This window comes from Cervus elaphus, chromosome 27, assembly GCF_910594005.1.
Source record: "Cervus elaphus chromosome 27, mCerEla1.1, whole genome shotgun sequence".
NCBI lineage: Eukaryota > Metazoa > Chordata > Mammalia > Artiodactyla > Cervidae > Cervus > Cervus elaphus.
Window position 1 is genome coordinate 48,490,550 of NC_057841.1, and position 19,376 is coordinate 48,509,925.

Here is a 19,376-nt window from a genome sequence, read left to right on the forward strand (position 1 = left end):
AACTTCTGCATCTTTACCTTAACTTCATCAATTTTCAGTGGCCCAAGAAGTTGTAGCATAATAACTCCTATGAATATAGGCTGGATATATCCTAATAACTTTATTTTAAATATCAATATATTTTAAGTAGGCTTATTTCTGAAAGCAACTTCTTCAGGAACAATGTTTAACAAAATCTCCCCCATTCTTCTCAAAATTATAAAGTCATTCATCATACCTGGATGAAAGGAACAGCCCATTTACTAACACCAGCTGGGCATCGAAGAATATGGTTTAGAAGGAAGAGGTGATCTCCAGGACAGCCCACTCTTTGTAACACTGATACCTGAACAACAAAGGACGTACAGTTTTACTGTTTAAAAAAGACAACTATTTCTAGGGGCCTAGTGCAATCACTTATCTGGTACTTAAATACATGTGATCTTTCAAAAAGAGTAACCAGACATAAGATATACCATTGACTGGTTGAGTTTCTACACAGAGGACTAAGAATCTATGAGCACTATGATAAACATATCATAAGCAGTTTCTCTGCAAACCCAATTTTTAGTATCTGGCAAATTACAAAACACTAATGTTCCTGGCCATATACGAATAGATATAAGTCAAGTAGTTTAATCTAGTTCCAGTTTGTAAGTTTCTCAAATCCAAGGACGCATGCTTAGAATCTAAGCCCATATCTAAGAGCTCTAGTATGAACCTAAAAGAAGCACCCAAGGGAGCCCCATTGAGAAACATAATCAAGAAACAACCCCTCATCCCATAACACACCTAATAGCTTTCTTAAATTTCCCAAAACCTGATTCTTTTCCCTTAAAAAAAAATTTTTAAGTATAGCATTAACATATGATTAAAAAAAAGTTAATATGAACAACATACCTATATTCTGAATACACATCTAGTCTTAAATTTAGCATACTTCCCACACTTCCATTTCCTCCAAAACTGAAGACCAGAGATCACTGAACATAAAGTTTATCAGAGAGAAAAGCACTATGTGCTTAATAAGACACTAGACAAGGATAATTTATTTCTGTGTGTCATGAGCGAAAAAAAAAGTCACTAACACATTAAACGAATTAGCTGAATAAGCTGTTGAAGAAAAAACTATGAGGACATAAGAGATAATTCTTAAATTATCAGGGAAATAACAGAAAGACTACCATGCCTATTTCCTTACCAATTTCTGCAGCCAGAGAAGAACATCAGCATGGAACTGAGTATCTTCATTAACTCTCCTGGTGAACATGAACAAGACACTAATACACTCCTTCAGCTGACACAGGTCAGAGGGAATGCTCTCTACCTGTTTAGAAGCTGTAAGTTAAAAACAGGATTAAATGAATCCCTTATAAATGGTATCAGGGAGAATTTTTAGTGTCTCTTCTTAAAAAACAACAATGAGAATAAACTATTCAAAATATTTAATTCAGATGAAAATCCAAGGAGGAAAGCTACATCAAAATACAAATTTCCAATATAGAAACCGAAAAAGTATTTAACTTTGTGAAATACTTCAGAGCAAGAAAAAATTAACTTCATCAAAATTTATTTTTTATTTAAACATCAGCAGATTTCTGCCATTCCCAGCTCTCTGATTAGTTATGAAAACCACAAGGGGAAGGATTTGTTATCTAAAGGATTCAAATATCTCTCCAAGAAATAAAAATTGCATAATTAACACTTTTACGCATTATATAGTAAAGGCTAATCTCTTAAATCCCAAAATAAAATTAAAAATACAAAACATTATAAACGTTCTGATGAAAATTAAACAATCCAACAAAATGGACAAGCAAAAATAAAGTGCAATAGACAAAAGAATGAAAAAGGGTTCTAGGTTTTTAGAATCAGAAACTGTATTTGGACATGAATTGGTAATAAGCACATAAATTAGGACAGTAAGAGTCATTAATGATAAAAAGCAAACTTCTGGCTTCCTAGAGAAGCAGAGAAAGACAGTTCACAGGGAAGGGAGACCTGGCACTGCTTTTAAGAAATGTTATATAAGGTAGGTGTCAATCCTAACCTGTACTGGGAGACGCCAAGTAAGACAGCAAGCACAAATGGTGGTCCCTTATTATTATCAAATCAGTACACAATCAATCCATCAGACTGTATCCCTGAATTCTTTTTTCATTTTAGACCACGAGAAAGAGTGAGGCTTTCATTACTTACACACCTTGGCCTTCCTGATGAATTGCTAAAGATCTCAGAACAGCCGAACTATTGAGTAACGCGTAGATGTAAGACTCCACTTGCAAGCGTGAGAGCACAGAAGTGTAAGAATGCAGAGCCAGGGTCTGGTGGAGGTGCTCAGATTTGGCATCAAACAGTTTTTTTAGCTCGGCCAGTGCATTTTCATTCATCTCCACTCTCTGGTAGCGATGATGGCCTGAAACTTTCACTTGATCTGCACAGATACCCTAGCAGTGGACAAAAGGATAAGATGTAAGTTACGAAGCCAGTTACCTTCGCTCTTGATGTAACCAGGCAATTGGTATATGATACACAGGCTTCGGTACATCTTCAAAGAACTTACAAATCACAGTGAGGGAACAATACTACCACACAGAAAACTATAAAACTAATACATAACCAGGTGCCAAGGAGTGTAATGCCAATCACAAAGGCAGCACAAGTTCAGAGACGAGAAGAGAAACCCTAAGATGAAGTAGGTGGGGAAAGATGCAAGAAATCAGAAGAGCTTGTCTCTAAGACCTTCATGAGCGACGATCTTACCTTCTACTTTATAAACAGTGAGGTCAAGGTGATATCCCTTCAACTTCAAGAGACCTCAAAACATCTCTGAACGTTCCCTCATCATTCTTTCTGATTCTGCTCAAAAGAAAGAAACCTCTCTCCTTTCCAACGTTAACCCTACAGCTGTGTTCTTTATTTTAACCCCTTTCTTAGTATTTTCAAAAGTCTCCCTCTCCACATGCTCCTTCCTACCTACAAAGAGATACACAGGTCTCCTAAGGAAAGAAGATTAGGGATGGGGGAAATCACACGTTTCTCCCTGATATCTCCTCCAGCTTCCCTTCACCACCAAATTTGTCAAGAGTGAGTACAAGGTCGGTGTGAGTACAAGCAGCAGATTCCAGACCTTGATCATATCACAGGAAACGGAGTTCCACTGCAAATACCCCAGGCTCCTGCAAACTTTACAGAACACCAGTCAACATACCTGGACAGACAACTGTTCCTCCTTGAAGTGCCACAGTCGACTTTTAGCATTTTGGCAATCAGATGTCAGAGCAAGGAGCTCAGCTTCAGCCAGCAGCAGCTGTTTCCTACAGCGTGAGTAGTTCAAAAGTAACTCATAAAATTCATGCCTGTCCTGATGAGCCATGCTGTCAAACTCTTCCAAATATGACTCAACATTTTCCAACCATGAACCAGGCTCAAAGATCTTTAGCTGTTCTTTAGTAAATGGTACTACTTCTGGTTGAGATGGGAGTTCCGGGTAGAGTCGCTCACTACGAAGCAACGATTTCACTGTCACCAAAGCTGGTACATCCCCCACAATTTCAGTTGGCAACTGGGGATACAGTTTTTTCACTCTAGGTGGCTGAAAAATGTCTTTGGCTTCACAAGAACTCTGCAAGCCAACATTCTGTAGCACCTCTGAAGAAAGACCCAAGGCTATGTCTTCTTTCCTATTCTGAGTTTCTCTGACCGGCAAACTTTCCACTTCCTGCTGAATATAAGAAACGTTAGATTGCTGTATGCTTTCCGAAGTTCTACATTGTACCAGTGTATCTTTCTCCATTTCAGTAAAGTTCTTGGGGGTTTCTACTGTGGTTCGAACACTGCCTTCAGGATCAACCTTCGGCTCGAAGGCATCGTCCCCAGCACAGGCTCTGATCTCCGGTCCCTCCCTTAAACTCTCTGTATTACATGTCAGAGGCTCTTCATTGCTTAGATTTAAGGAGGTGAGTGGAATATCAAACATTTCACTCTCATTTTGCCCACTAGAATCATTCTGGAGCTGGGAATCAGTTAACTCCTTCAGAGCATCTCCTTTGAATTCACAAGCTGGAGTAAGGATTTCCAGCTCTCTGGAGGTTTTTGGAAGGGAGACTTCATCAGACTCTTCCCTCTGAAGGGTTTCATATTTCTTCTTTTCCTAAAAAGAACATGAGTAACATGAAGTAAATTATAACAATAACATGCTTTCAACATGAGGAATTTTTTAATTGTATTAAAAAATCTAAACTCACTTCCTAAGCAATGCGCTTCGTATTTTGTATTATTCAATTTTGAGAATGTTGAATTTGGGAGATTCACTAGTCTAATCCCAACAGAGGAAGACATGAAATAAGCAACAAATTATGAATCAAGATTGGAGGAAAGTCTTAATTAGGCTGTTCTCCATTCTGCTAGTGGTTAAATAAAAGACAACAGTCTCCAAGTATCTTAGGTTTCAGTAGGTTGGCATCTTAACAAACATATTTATTCAAAATTTAGGCAGAAAATGTCAGGGCAACTTGGGCAATGAAATAAATAGCTATAATACTGGCTTATAACCCTCAGAATAAAATATATATTCATAAGCTTATACATACTTATATTACATATTATTTTCTTAACGGAAAAGTGGTAGCATTCTTCCTCACAGAAGAATTCCAATTAATAAATGTAGACGGAATGAGAAAAACAGAAAATCACGATTAAAACACCATGGTAATAACTGCCACAGGCAAGAGGCAAGATCTGCTAATGAATGGGATAAACATTTAAGCAGAAACAGAATATAGTCTCGAAGTATCCCCTAAATATTTCATCATTACAAAGGGCAAAACAGTAAGTTTCAGTGGAGACTCCAGGCAGACCACACTTTAACCAAGTGATCAGGGTTATTATAATGAGTAATACATTCCCATATTATGGTCTGAGAAGGCTGATCACCTCTTCTGTACCCTTTCTAATAACATATAACCTCAATCTATGCATGAGAAAACGTCAGACAAAAACCCAGGTTAAGGGAAAGTCTACAAAATAACAAGTGCTATGATCATCAAAGACAAGACAAGACTAAGGAACTGTCAAAAGACTGGAGAAAACTATGGAGACATAATAACTGAATGCAGTAGAGGATCCTGGACTGGATACTGGAACAGAAAAAGGACATTAGCAAGAAAACTGTTGAAATCCAAAACAGTTCTATATTTTAGTTAATAGCATTGCACCAACATTAATTTCTTGGCTGCAATAAATGTCCTAGAGCATAGAATTTACAATTACATAAGATAAAAGAAGATTCTGGATGAAAGGTGTATGAACACTCTGTATTATATTTGCAACTTTTCATTAAATCCAAAATTAACTTGAAAAAAACCCCCAAATTAAAAATTCTTAACCATTTAAAAAATAAGTTAAAATAAATTATGGTTCTTTCAAACTGAAGTATCTCTGTACTGTATCTTTGTACTAACACACAAACTAGATACATGGGAAATAAGACTGGATTAAAAAAAGAAATATGGAGAGATTTATTATTTGTTTTAAAAAAATTGTTACATTCAAAGAAACTAAAAAGGACTGAATCACTCAAATACTTCCCTTTCACTACGAAATTTTAAGGAAGGCAAAATGATAGTTACACAGTAATCACTGATTATGGATTATGCTATCCTGCAAATGTCCAGCAAAAAAAAATAAAAGCTGACAATAACCAAAAAAGTAAAACAGTCACATGCACCTAATATTAGGAAGAAAAGACGAATGTTTGTGAAATACAATTCGAGCTCAGCTTGCAGGTAATGAACTACTAAATGTTTACAAACAGTAGTCATCCAAGAAGCGCTGTGTCCCTGCACAATGGCTCTACCACACTGTGAACCTCAGATACTAGACTCAAAAAACAGCCACGCAGTGCATACAAAGCACTTTGTCAAAATGCCTAAAATCACGAACAGCAGAAAAGCATTATGTGAGTATTTATAAGAAAATGAAAAAGTGGATTCAATTACGCTGCAATGACGTTTAGCACACTAGCTATAAAAAGTCCGGTTAGAAAAAAAAAAAAAAAAAAAAAGTCCGGTTAGTCAGATTGAGGAGTCAGAAAGAAGACCAGGAGAGGAGGCAAATGGTTACCACAGTAGAGAAACACTGGTCAGGGCAGAGCCCATACTTTAGTGAGTTGAACAATAATGAAATGAAATTAAGACAACAATTTCATTTAGAACAAAGAACAAAATACTTAGAAATAAGTTTAACAAAAGAAGTGTAAAATTTATCTTCTGAAAATTACACAACAAAATCTGAAAGGAATTAAAGACTTAATAAGGGAAAACATTCTGTATTCATGGATCAGATCACAATGCTGTTAATATGGTGATACTGCTAAAATTGATATACGAATTCAACACAACCTCTATCAAAATCCCAGCTGCCATTTTCACAGAAAATGACAAGATGATCCTTAACCTTTTAAGGAAATACAAAGAACCCAGAATGGACAAAACAATCTTGAAAAAGAATGAACTTGGAAATTTCATATTTTGTAATTTAAAAATCTACTATAAAACTACAGTAATAAAGACAGTGTGGGACTTCCCTGGTAGCACAGTGGAAAAGAACCTGCCTGCCAACGCAGGGGACAAAGGTTCGATTCCTGGTCGGGGAAGATTCCACATGCCTCGGAGCAACTAAGACTGGGTGCCACAACTATTGAGTCCGCACTTCAGAGCCTAAGCTCTGCAACAAGAGAAGCCGCAACAGTGAGAAGCCTGAGCACCACAACTAGAGAAAGCCCTTGCACAGCAACGAAGATCCAGTGCAACCAGAAATAAATAAAATTTAAAAAAAAAAAAAAAAGACAGTGTGGTTCTAACACATGGATAGACAAATAGATCAATGAATTAGAGCTGAAAATCCAGAAATAAACTCTTATTGATACATTTAAAGTCAGCTGTTTTTCAACAAGGACACCAAAAAAGGACAGCCTTCAACAATGGTGCTAACAACTGGATATCCAAAGAATAAAATTAGACCCTTACCTTATATCATATACAAAAATTATCAGCAACCTAGATGCCCATCAGCAGATGAATGGATAAGGAAGCTGTGGTACATATACACCATGGAATATTACTCAGCCATTAAAAAGAATTCATTTGAATCAGTCCTAATGAGATGGATGAAACTGGAGCCCATTATACAGAGTGAAGTAAGCCAGAAAGATAAAGAACATTATAGCATACTAACACATATATATGGAATTTAGAAAGATGGTAACGATAACCCTATATGCAAAACAGAAAAAGAGACACAGAAATACAGAACAGACTTTTGAACTCTGTGGGAGAAGGTGAGGGTGGGATGTTTCGAAAGAACAGCATGTATATTATCTACGGTGAAACAGATCACCAGCCCAGGTGGGATGCATGAGACAAGTGCTCCGGCCTGGTGCACTGGGAAGACCCAGAGGAATCGGGTGGAGAGGGAGGTGGGAGGGGGGATCGGGATGGGGAATACGTGTAAATCTATGGCTGATTCATATCAATGTATGACAAAACCCAAAAAAAAAAAAAATTATCAAAAAGGATCACAGACCTAATATACGAGCTAAAACTTTTAAACTTTTCCAAAAAAAAAAGAGTAAATCTTAATGACCCTGGATTATGCGAAGTCTTGTTAGACATGACACCAAAAGCACACAACGAAAGAAAAAAGCAGATAAATTGGACTTCATAAAAATTTTTAAAGTTTGAAAATATGAAGACAATGAAAAGACAACTCCACAGAATGTAAGGAAATGTCTTCAAATCCATTATCTTATCAGGGGCTTATATCCAGAATTTTTAAAAAGTAAACATGTTACTCAATAATAAAAAGATGAACGACCCAATTTAAAAACAAGCAAAGGAGCTAAACAGACACTTCTCCAAAGATAATACAAACAGCACATAAAAACATGTGCAACACTATTCGTCATTAGAGAAATGCAATCAAAATCACAATGAGGTAATACATCACACCCACTAAGATGACTAAAGTCAGATAATAACGTTGAGAATGATATAGAAAAATTAGTACCCTCACATACTGCTAGTGGAATGATAACACAATGCTTCCTCTACAGAAAAGAGAATGGCATTCCTGACTGTGGTGATGGTGATCCAATCTTGTGATCATCCCCCAAACCACTGAATTATACTCTTTAAATAAGTACAGTGTGTGAATTATATCTCAATCAAGCTACCAGATGAAAAGATGAAAGATTTTAAAAACTTAAAAGAGTTGAGAAATAAGTGAAAAGTATCGAAGTAGAGACTGGAATGTGGAATAGAGGGAGAAAATTTTAGTTCGCTTCGCTTAAACTGTAAGAGACCTTTGGGGGTGTTACCTGCTAACTGGAAAAGAGGATAGGAAGCTGGAAGTAGGCCCAGATGGGCCATGTGATTGATCAAGGGCACAGCAAACAAATACACTTTCCTCAACCTCAGGCTTCCTCTCCAGCCTGTCTTTCAGGTAGTTTTTAACTTCCCTTTGTCCCTTGCTGCCCACCTCTGACCCCACCAAACCACTTCCTCTTTTTCTACTCCACCACTGCCCTTCCAATTTCAAATTCTTCCCCTCAGCTAAACAAAACGAAGTCTCCAGTTGCTACTAACAAACCTGCAAGTTCATTTCCACTAGATCTACCTTCACGGGAATAATCAAAACCAGAACAACAGATATTGTGGTTAGATCATCAAAAATATTTTTTTAAAACCTCTGAACCCTCCCAGGGAGGAACACATGCCTTTGGGCTTTATTTCTCTTGGGAGGATAACTCAGTGCTTCTCTGTTTAATTCTCCACCTGGTCCTGGAGTTGCTTCAGGGAAGGAGGTAGGGGAAAGGAGAGAGAAGCTGGTCATTTGATTCAAAGAACAGATTGGACATATCAGAGAAGGCAGGAGGGAGGGAAGAATGAACAACTGTGAGACGCACACTGTTTGAGAGGGTGGCAAAGGCCTGCCCTGCCCCTCACAGACCCCTGGATAGGACAGGACCTCTGGGTGCATACACTGTGATCATCACCAGTGCCAGGGCCTCTAAGCAGTGGTGAGCTCCCGATAGCTCGGCTCACTTCTCCAAAGCACAGAACGGTCTCCAAGCCTTCAGCCTCTGCCCCACCATCAATTCACCCAAACACCATTATAAGATTGGTCCCCTTAAAACACACTACTCCAAACACCACAAAACAATCACGGCTCTCCACTTAATTAAAGACTGCCTCTGAACTCTGGTGCTCAGGGCCTTTGATGACTCAGTTATGATCCTTTCTCAAGACAAAACTATCAATGACCGCATCAAGCCTTCCGCCACACGTTTTACTCTGAACTCTGCAGTACGTACCTACCACCCAGTCCTGGTCACAAGTCACCACATATGGTTATTTATCTTTATGGTGTGTCCCCCAAACAGACCACAAGTATGTTAAGACCAGGGACTGTATCTTAACCTTTTTGGATCTGATCTGCCTCTGATTTTCAACACTTTGTTCAATATATATTTACTGAAACAATAATGATGACTCATAATTCACAAGAATTTATTGAGTACCAACTGCATGCTGAGCTCCTAGGTACTGGAATCCTAAAATGAAGAAATTAACTATCCAACAAATATTTACACTTACCATGCACTCTAGCACATTCAGAAGTTTATTTTTATATGCTTCTCAGAAAGCAAAGGGACTAGCCAATGAATTCCGAGGAAACTGAACTTTTATGCCAAAATCTGAACCTATTCTTACACTTAAAACACAACATTTCATTTAAAAATAAAAAAGAAAGCCAACTTCCAATTACTTTGCCTATTTGAGTTAACCAGAACATGTTCTATATATAACAATCATACATACAGATCATAAAATAAAATTCAAACGGAACTCCACATGTATCAAGTTATCCATAAAAAATTAGAACTTAATTTTATTTTAACCGAAAGACGTGTTTCTTACAATTGAAAATGGCCTAGAAATTAGGAAGAATCTATATTCTTTATTTTGATCTCTAAGTTAGATACAGGTAGAGAATCAATTTTAAAATAATTCCACAGGAGAAAAAATAAGAAGTTAGATAGAAATGGAAGAGTCGTTAATAAACATAGAAAAAATATATATACTTAACCATGTGTGTGGATGGGTGCATGCATAGTTATGTCCAACTCTTTGTGATACCATGGACTGCAGCCCACCAGGCTCCTCTGTCCATGGAATTTTCCAGGCAAGAATACTGAAGTGGGTTGCCATTTCCTACTCCAATAGTTAACCATACACTGTAGTAAATATGTCTTGGAGTGCTGGCATATGTGTAGGGGGAGAAACCTAAAGAACACAACAAACTGCTACAAACAGTTATCTCCAAGAGACAGAATTTAGGGCATTTCATTTCTGTGTTGTACATTTCTCTCTGTGTGTGTATACACTCACAGATACACACTTTTTTAAAGCAATGAGCACTTCTGTAATCAGGAAAAAAAGTGATTTTTGTTTTAAGTTCTGGAAAACAAATGGGACATTTCCATACACCACTTGTGGTTCTTCCTCTTTAAATTGTACTAAGTTAAAAAAAGGAAAAAAAAATACAACCTCTTTCTATCTTTAAAACTATTGATGAGCTACTTCTTAAATGATAAAGGTTCAATTTTACAAATTACATAGAAAACTTTTCTGGGATCACTTTAAATGCAGGCACAGTTTACCATGAATGTCTATATCCACAGCACTTAGCACAATGCCTGGCACAGAAGAGATAAAAAGGGCTTGAACACATGGGTCCAACTATAAGATCAAGAGCTCTCAGGGCAACTTTACCTGCTCTCCTTGGGATGTACAAGAATGCTTTACAAATAAAAAGGAGAAAGATGGGGGTTACACATTTCGCTATGAACACATCATCTCCTCTCAGCTGCCATTTCTTTGCCTGTTGCCCTCAACAATCTTACTTCATGTACCCACAGCACTTCCCACGCTTCATCTCTTTATCCTCCTCTCATACACATGATTCTCTCAACTTCTAGAATCCCACACTCAGTTAACGGCACTGGGAACACATATTACCTCACATCATACTTCTTTGTTGGTTTCTCCACCTCTCCCCAAGCTCTTAAAATTGGAGTGCCCTTGAATCTCTTGTCATCCTTTTATACTATACTCACTCCTAAGGTAACTTAACTCGGACTCTAGTTTTCAACAGCTCTTAAAAGAGACCTCCAGCCTAGAGCTCTCTCCCATACTCTAGATTCACATAGCCAACCCAACTGGAGGTCTAACAGACACTTACTTCAAAATTAGCATGTCCAAAATTGAATTCCTCATCTGCCCCCAACAGCTGTTCTACTCACTGCCTCCTCCATCTCAGAGTCATCCTTGACTGTTTTCTCACATTCCACATCCACACCACCAACAAATCTTCTTAGCTAGATGTTCAGAAACTCCCAGATTTCAAACCTTTCTCATCACTTACACTTTAAAACTCCCGGCCAAGACACCATCACCTTCCTCCCTGGATCACAGCAAAAATCTATTAGATGGTCTCTCTATTCCTCCTCTTGCTCCCTTACAGATTGTTCTCATCAAAGCAAGCACAGTGACCCTTTAAAATGACTTCAGTTATATCACTCCTCCACTTGAAACCGTGTGTGTGTGTGTGTGTGTGTGTGTGTGTGTTAGTCGTTCAGTCATGTCCAACTCTTTGCGACCCCATTAACTGCAGCCCGCCGGGCTTCTCTGTCTGTGGGATTCTCCAGGCAAGAACACTGGAGTGGCTTGCCATTCCCTGAAACCCTGAGGTGACTGCAAATTTCACTCAAAGTACAAGTGAAAGGCCATACAAGTGCAGGCCAATGGCCTACAAGCCCCTACATGACCTAGCTTCTGTGTCACCTTTCTGACTTCATCCCAACTACCCTCCCCTCACTCACTCTGCCTCTCACTTACCCTAACCACACTGCCTCCTTGCAGTCCCCAAGACAGCACAGACATGCCACTGCCTTAAGGCAGTTGCCCCAACTGTTCCCAAGATCCACATGGCTAACTTCCTCATCTCTTTCCTGTCCTTACTTAAATTTCATCTTCAACAACAAGGACTACCTTGACAGCCTATTAAAAATCACAACCCATCCTAATCTTTCATCACTACTCAACTGCTTACCTGGTTCATTTTTCTTTTTCTGTAGCCCTTGTTATCTTCTGATATGTGATGTACTTATTTATTTACAGAGTTTTCTGTTTTGTCTTCAGCTTCTAGAACACAAGCTATGTTAAGGCCAGGTTCTCCCCACCCCCCCACCCTCGTTTATATCTCAGGCTTCTCTGTTGGCTCACACAGTAAAGAATCTGTCTGCAGTGCAGGAGACCCAGGTTCAATCCCTGGGTCAGGAAGATCCCCTGGAGAAGGGAGTGGCTACCCACTCCAGTATTCTTGCCTGGAGAATTCCATGGAAAGAGGAGCTTGGCGGGCTACGTCCATGGGGTCACAAAGAGTCGGACACAACTGAGCGACTATCACTTTCACTTATACCCCAAGTGCTTAGAAGAATTTCTGGGACACAGTGGGTGATCAGTGAGTAGTTTATTCAGCAAAAACAAAATATGGATCTTAGGAGGCACAAAAGGAGCTCAACAATATACAGCATCCCCCAATTTCATTTCTATAATCACGCATGGGAGGGAGGGACTAAGAGGGAGAAATCATCTAGGACAAGGAGTAAGAGGATGGGGACTGCAAAGATCTGTTTCTGGTATCAGTTTTCTGGGACACATCACAGTCTGTCCTTAGCAATTATAATATGCTGTTACTCACCATACACAAAAATAAACTAAAATGGATTAAAGATCTAAATGTAAGACCAGAAACTATAAAATTCCTAGAGGAGAACATAGGCAAAACACTCTCCAACATAAATCACAGCAGGATCCTCTATGACCCGCCTCCCAGAATATTGGAAATAAAAGCAAAAATAAACAAATGGGACCTAATGAAACTTAAAAGCTTTTGCACAGCAAAGGAAACTATAAGCAAGGTGAAAAGACAGCCCTCAGATTGGGAGAAAATAATAGCAAATGAAGCAACAGACAAAGGATTAATCTCAAAAATATACAAGCAACTCCTGCAGCTCAATTCCAGAAAAATAAATGACCCAATCAAAAAATGGGCCATAGAACTAAACAGACATTTCTCTAAAGACATACAGATGGCTAACAAACACATGAAAAGATGCTCAACATCACTCATCATCAGAGAAATGCAAATCAAAACCACAATGAGGTACCATTACACTCCAGTCAGGATGGCTGCTATCCAGAAGTCTACAAGGAATAAATGCTGGAGAGGGTGTGGAGAAAAGGGAACCCTCTTACACTGTTGGTGGGAATGCAAACTAGTACAGCCGCTATGGAGAACAGTGTGGAGATTCCTTAAAAAACTGGAAATAGAACTGCCATATGACCCAGCAATCCCACTTCTGGGCATACACACCAAGGAAACCAGATCTGAAAGAGACACGTGCACCCCGAGGTTCATAGCAGCACTGTTTATAATAGCCAGGACATGGAAGCAACCTAGATGCCCATCAGCAGACGAATGAATAAGGAAGCTGTGGTACATATACACTATGGAATATTACTCAGTGGTTAAAAAGAACACATTTGAATCAGTTCTAATGAGATGGATGAAACTGGAGCCCCTTATACAGAGTGAAGTAAGCCAGAAAGATAAAGAACATTACAGCATACTAACACATATATATGGAATTTAGAAAGATGGTAATGATAACCCTATATGCAAAACAGAAAAAGAGACACAGATGTACAGAACAGACTTTTGGACTCTGTGGGAGAAGGCGAGGGTGGGATGTTTCGAGAGAACAGCATCGAAACATGTATATTATCTATAGTGAAACAGATCACCAGCCCAGGTGGGATGCATGAGAAAAGTGCTCGTGCCTGGTGCACTGGGAAGACCCAGAGGGATTGGGTGGGGAGGGAGGTGGGAGGGGGGATCGGGATGGGGAATACATGTAAATCCATGGCTGATTCATGTCAATGTATGACAAGACCCACTGCGGTATTGTAAAGTGATTAGCCTCCAGCTAATAAAAATAAATGAAAAAAAAAAATGCTGTTACTATTAAGGAGTTGTCAGCATTTAGAAATTAATACTAACTTTAAAAATACTAAAAAAAAATAAAAATAAAAAAAAAAAATAAAAATACTTTCCCTGGTGGTCCAGGGATTAAGAAACCACCTGCCATGCTCGCTTCGGCAGCACATATACTAGAGTTGGAACGATACAGAGAAGATTAGCATGGCCCCTGCGCAAGGATGACACGCAAATTCGTGAAGCGTTCCATATTTTTAAAAAAGAAAAAAAAAAAAAAGAAACCACCTGCCAATGCAGGGGACATGGGCTGGATGCCTGGCTCTCCAGGAAGATCCCACATGCTGCAGAGTAACTAAACTTCAACACAACTACTGCAGTCCGTGTACCTAGAGCCCATGCTCCACAAGAGAAGTCACTGCAGTCAACAAAGAATAGTCCCCGCCTGCTGCAACTAGAGAAAGCTTGAGCACAGAAACAAAGACCCAGGGCAACCATAAATAATAAAAAAATGAAATATACTGTTCTCAACCTACCAAGATCAATGAAGTCAGGGTGAAACTTGTCAGGACTATCTCTTGCCTACCAAGTGACAAGTACCAGATAAACACAAACTATCAAAGTGATGTCACCTTCCAGATGATTAATATTAATATAGGTCAGCTGCTGGGTCAGAAGCCACTCAAACTATCTAAAGGCAAAAGCACATGACACTACTCACTTCCTGAATCACCCCTTAGAACCACTTTATATGGTTCCATAAATAATAATCACCAAATTATACCACAATGGTAAAGGACTTCATTAATGTTGAGCTTCAGGATCATAGCCAAACCATAACCAGCACAAAGAAATAAATCTGTTTACTCTAAAAGAAGAATCCATTTTCTAGACTGACAAGTATGAGGGCCTTGCTGGTATTGTGGACTTTTTCCCATTTGCTTTCTTACACTACATAGAGGAAATTTCCCTGAGTAAATTCTTCTGAGCCACAAAGCTTGGAAATAATATTCTTTAATACTGGTATTTCTTCCTTCATTCAACAACCATTATCAAATGCCTACAAGGACTGTGAAGGGTACTGGGGAAAAGACAGGTCCCTCCCTCATTGAGTTCACAGTCTAAGGAAGAAGAGAGATGTTAACAAAGTAACTACAAGTGAGACAAGTGACAAAAAGAGGTGCAAGAACTACTGGGGTGGGGGGATTATGTGGGTGAAGAGGGAAGTACTCTTTAAGCAGAGACCTCAGGAATGAGCAGGTGAAGCCGGACTGGAAGAAGTTTCAGGGCACAGGAAACAGTATGAGCAAAGGCCCTAAAGCAGGAAAAGTGGAAGTCACTCAGTCGTGTCCTACTCTTTGCGACCCCATGGACTACACAGTCCATGGAATCCTCTAGGCCAGAATACTGGAGTGAGGGGCCTTTTCCTTCTCCAGGGGATCTTCCCAACCCAGGGATCAAACCCAGGTCTCCCGCACTGCAGGCGGATTCTTTACCAGCTGAGTCACAAGGGAAGCCCAAAGCAGGAAAGGACATGTATGACTGAGAGTCAAAAGAGATAGTAGTGAAGACCTGAGGCTGAAGAGAAAGACAGAATTCAGACCAGTCAGGGCCTTGAGTCGATACTAAGGACTTTGGATTCTTAGCCTCTGGATGATGGGAAATTTTTGAAAGGTTTTAAGGAGAGGAGTGATCATTTTGAGGTTCTGTTAATAAAAATATCGATCCAACTTTAGAATGGGAAGCAAGAATAAATTTGGAAAGGCCATTTTAGCAAAAATCCAAGAAATCATCCTTGAAGGATGGTGGACTTAGGATGGAGAGAAATGGGCAGAATCAAGAGATCAATTACAAAATATAATTGTCAAGATTCAATGACTGACTAGATTTGGAAGGTGGCTAAAAGCATGTCAAGGATTTCTGGTTTGGTCAAACCCTCTGGAATGAAGTTCTCCTTATAAACATTAAAAGATAATAAAATAAATTTATTCTTCTGTAGGGAAATGAAGTGAAAGTTGCTCAGTAGTGTCCGACTCTTTGCAACCCCATGGACTATAAAGTCCACGGAATTCTCTAGACCAGAATACTGGAGTGGGTAGTCTTTCCCTTCTCCAGGGGCTCTTCCCAATCCAGGGATCAAATCCAGGTCTCCCGCATTGCAGTCGGGTTCTTTACCAGCTGAGCCACAAGGGAAGCCCAACTTTTGTAGGAAAGTTGCCCACAATATGCCAATATAAAACGAGCAAATGACTTTTCATGATGGATTTAAAAGCTTGGTTTTTCATTTTTATTTTAGAAACCCTGTACTAAACAAAAGAACTTGACAGAGAATTCTCCTAATAATCATTTATAAGTATTTGTAACATCCTGTCTATAAATACACATGGGCTTCCCTGATGATTCAGACAGTAAAGTATCCGCCTGCGATGCAGGAGACCTGGGTTTGATCCCTGGGTTGGGAAGATCCTCTGGAGAAGGGAATGGCTACCCACTCCATTATCCTGTCTGGAGAACTCCATGGACAGAGGAGCCTGGCAGGCTACAAGTACGGGGTTGCAAAGAGTCAGACACAACTGAGCTACTTTCACAGATACATACAGATATGTAGAACAATTACCAAGCTACTGGATTGAGAATTAAGATTTCTGGTTTTAACTTGAGTTCTCTTACTAACTGTATGTCTTACGGCTTATCACTTAAGTTATCTAGGCTTTAGTTTCACCATTCACTCTGAAAAAAATTAACTATAGATTGAGAATTAAGATTCAGCTCCTTGTAGATTGATGTTTACATCTTATACACTACTGTATTCTAGGTTCAGGGACTGTACGCATGGCTGATGAATGGCCTTTTACTTCCCTGCTCATTTAGGTAGCCCTTTACTGGCTCAATACAATGCAAAATTATTTCTCTTAAAAAATTTTTCTGGAATTAGGTAGCAAAATGGCTTTCTCTCCAAAGAATAACTACTCACAGACCTGAAAACAATGATGTGCATAAAATCATTTACAGCTTATTAAATATGGTATCTCTGAACACTAGTCTCCTGTTAAAATCTTGTTCTCATAAGAAATTCCTATTTTGGTATTATTTTTAAGTCACACCTGCACTTGCAGACATCACCTACTAGTAGAAAAGGCAATTTCCGGTAGTTTTAACACTATTCTCATTATTTCCTTAATATAAATTCAGTTTCAGGTAAGCCAATATTATCAATGTCCAGCTATTCTCGCAGAGCATTTATTCTGTTCACTGTAAAACAAACGTCATTTCAGAAAACAAATGGGAACAAAATGAAAACCCAGACTGCACCTAAAAACAAGAAAGATCAACTTTAAAACCACACTAATACCACACGTTAGTATAAGCCAGGAAACCCAAAAATTCAAACCCGTCCCTGGTGCGTGAGTCCCTCTCTGATTTCACTTCTGGTCATTCACGCCCCATCATAAACAGTCAGGATAATGAGAAATAAACAGCAGCGCCACTATCATCTTGAATTTTTAAACTGGAAAGCCACATCACTACAGTCTACTTTCTGTCTCCCACCGTAAAGTTCTACCGGAGGATACATTCGTGGAAGAGCCGTCCCTTTTCTCTTTAAGCGGAGAGAGACTCAAAATGTTCACAGGTTAAAAAGAAGAAAGTCAGTCAAAGCTGAGCCTGGGAAGACAAAATTTGCTTTCCAACAGGAATCCAGATCTAGGTGCGGGAAGTCAAGAACACAGCAGAAAACCAAGCGCCTAAGAGAGATCACAGGAGGAAAAAGAAAAAACAAGCTCCTGACAAAGTCGGACGTAGACAAGGAACAGAGGAATAGGTCTGGTGTTAATGGGCGGAGGGATCAAATATGGGAAGGTGGGGCAGAAGCTGAGAGGGGCTCAGGGCACGGGCAGAGTGGGCTGGAGAGGCCGAAGAGAGGTAAAGCGAGACAGCGCGCAACTGCCAGGGCCTGGGGAAGTGGGATGCGCGAGTTCCTCTCACCTTGGTTTTAGTCCGGCTGCCCTTGGCCTTGGCCCGGCGTGAGGGCCTCACTGCCTCTGCCATAGACCCTGCAATGGCTCAGTCGCCGCTTGTTTTTGTCAAAACCCTGCGTGTTCCACAGCCTGCCGACTTCCTACCTCCGGACTGTCACATGATCGAATCTCCACCACTCCGGGAGAGGGGCGGCAACTCGGAGCCTCTACGGGCCGGAACTTAGGACAAACCACTTCGGGAGGCCTTTTCACAAGAGGATTACGGCCACGCCCCCTTTCATTCAGGCCCCACCCCCTACCCCGCGCAGTGCCTCCTGGCTCCGCCCCTCTTGCCGCCGCGTTGGGAGTGTCCTGGGTGACCGGCTTACTCTCCCGAGTGAGGTCGAGTCCTTATCGCCGGCACCTTCACTAAGCTGCACTGGGTGTGGATCCCCACCCATGTTGGCCTAAAGGAGCCTGGGGAGAGTGCTTGTCAGCCTTTTGACCTTCAGATAACTAGGACCAGTCAGCCTAAATCTATGCTTTGGTCTCAAGAACCTTGATGCTCTTCCAGGTGGGCGCTTCAGTTTCCTTTTGTGTGAAGGAGAAAGATGATACTTGCCTTTACCAGTGTAAAGAAGATTAAATGGACTGGTCGTTAAGGTGCCTGGTATACACCTGCATATCTGTAAATGGTGGTTGTTGTTCCGTTGCTAAGTCATTTCTAACTCTTTGTGACCCCCTGGACTGTAGCATGCCAGGCTCATCTGTCCTCCAGTGTCTCCCCGTGTTTGCTCAAATTCATGTCCATTGAATCAATGATGCTATCTAACCATCTCATCGTCTATCATCCCCTTCTCCTTTTGCCTTCAGTCTTTCCCAGCATCATGGTCTTTTCCAATGAGTTGGCTCTTCGCATCAGGTGGCCAAAGTATTTGGAGCTTCAGCAGCAGTCCCTCCAATGAATATTCAGGGTTGATTTCCTTTAGGATTGACTGGTTGATCTCCTCGCAATCCAAGGGACTCTCAAGAATCTTCTCTAGCACCGCAACTTGAAAGCCTCAATTCTTCAGTTCTCAGCCTTCTTTATGGACCAACTGTAAATGGTAGTTACTATCATTACTCTCCAGATCCCAGGTAGCGAAGAGACAGCTGCACCAAAGAGGGCAGAAGAGAAGGCAAAAAGACAAGACCCATAGAGGTGGTTTTTGTATGGGTTTTACACACCTTCATTTAAAAATTCCAGATGGGAAAACTTGGCTCCTTCTCCCTTTCCCAGTTCTACAATTTACTTTCTCCCAATTTATTTTCTCTCCAAAG

The 19,376-nt window shown here is 40.0% G+C and overlaps 1 protein-coding gene and 1 non-coding gene across 2 annotated transcripts in view; one reads left to right on the forward strand and one right to left on the reverse strand.

Moving 5' to 3' along the window:
• The window catches only part of EPG5 (ectopic P-granules autophagy protein 5 homolog), a 128,676-nt gene extending 110,441 nt beyond the window's left edge, over positions 1-18,235 (reverse strand). Inside the window, exons 1-5 of the mRNA XM_043888861.1 lie at positions 18,085-18,235; positions 3,191-4,132; positions 2,183-2,426; positions 1,181-1,317; positions 218-325 (exon numbers count right to left, since the gene is read on the reverse strand). Of these exons, the coding sequence (XP_043744796.1) occupies positions 218-325; positions 1,181-1,317; positions 2,183-2,426; positions 3,191-4,132; positions 18,085-18,147 (1,494 nt within the window). The 5' untranslated portion in view covers positions 18,148-18,235. The remainder of the gene's footprint in view (positions 1-217; positions 326-1,180; positions 1,318-2,182; positions 2,427-3,190; positions 4,133-18,084) is intronic.
• LOC122685134 lies at positions 14,253-14,359 on the forward strand. Its single transcript, XR_006338298.1, has one exon. It is a non-coding gene; the product is annotated as a U6 spliceosomal RNA (small nuclear RNA).
• Positions 18,236-19,376: the final 1,141 nt, after the last annotated feature.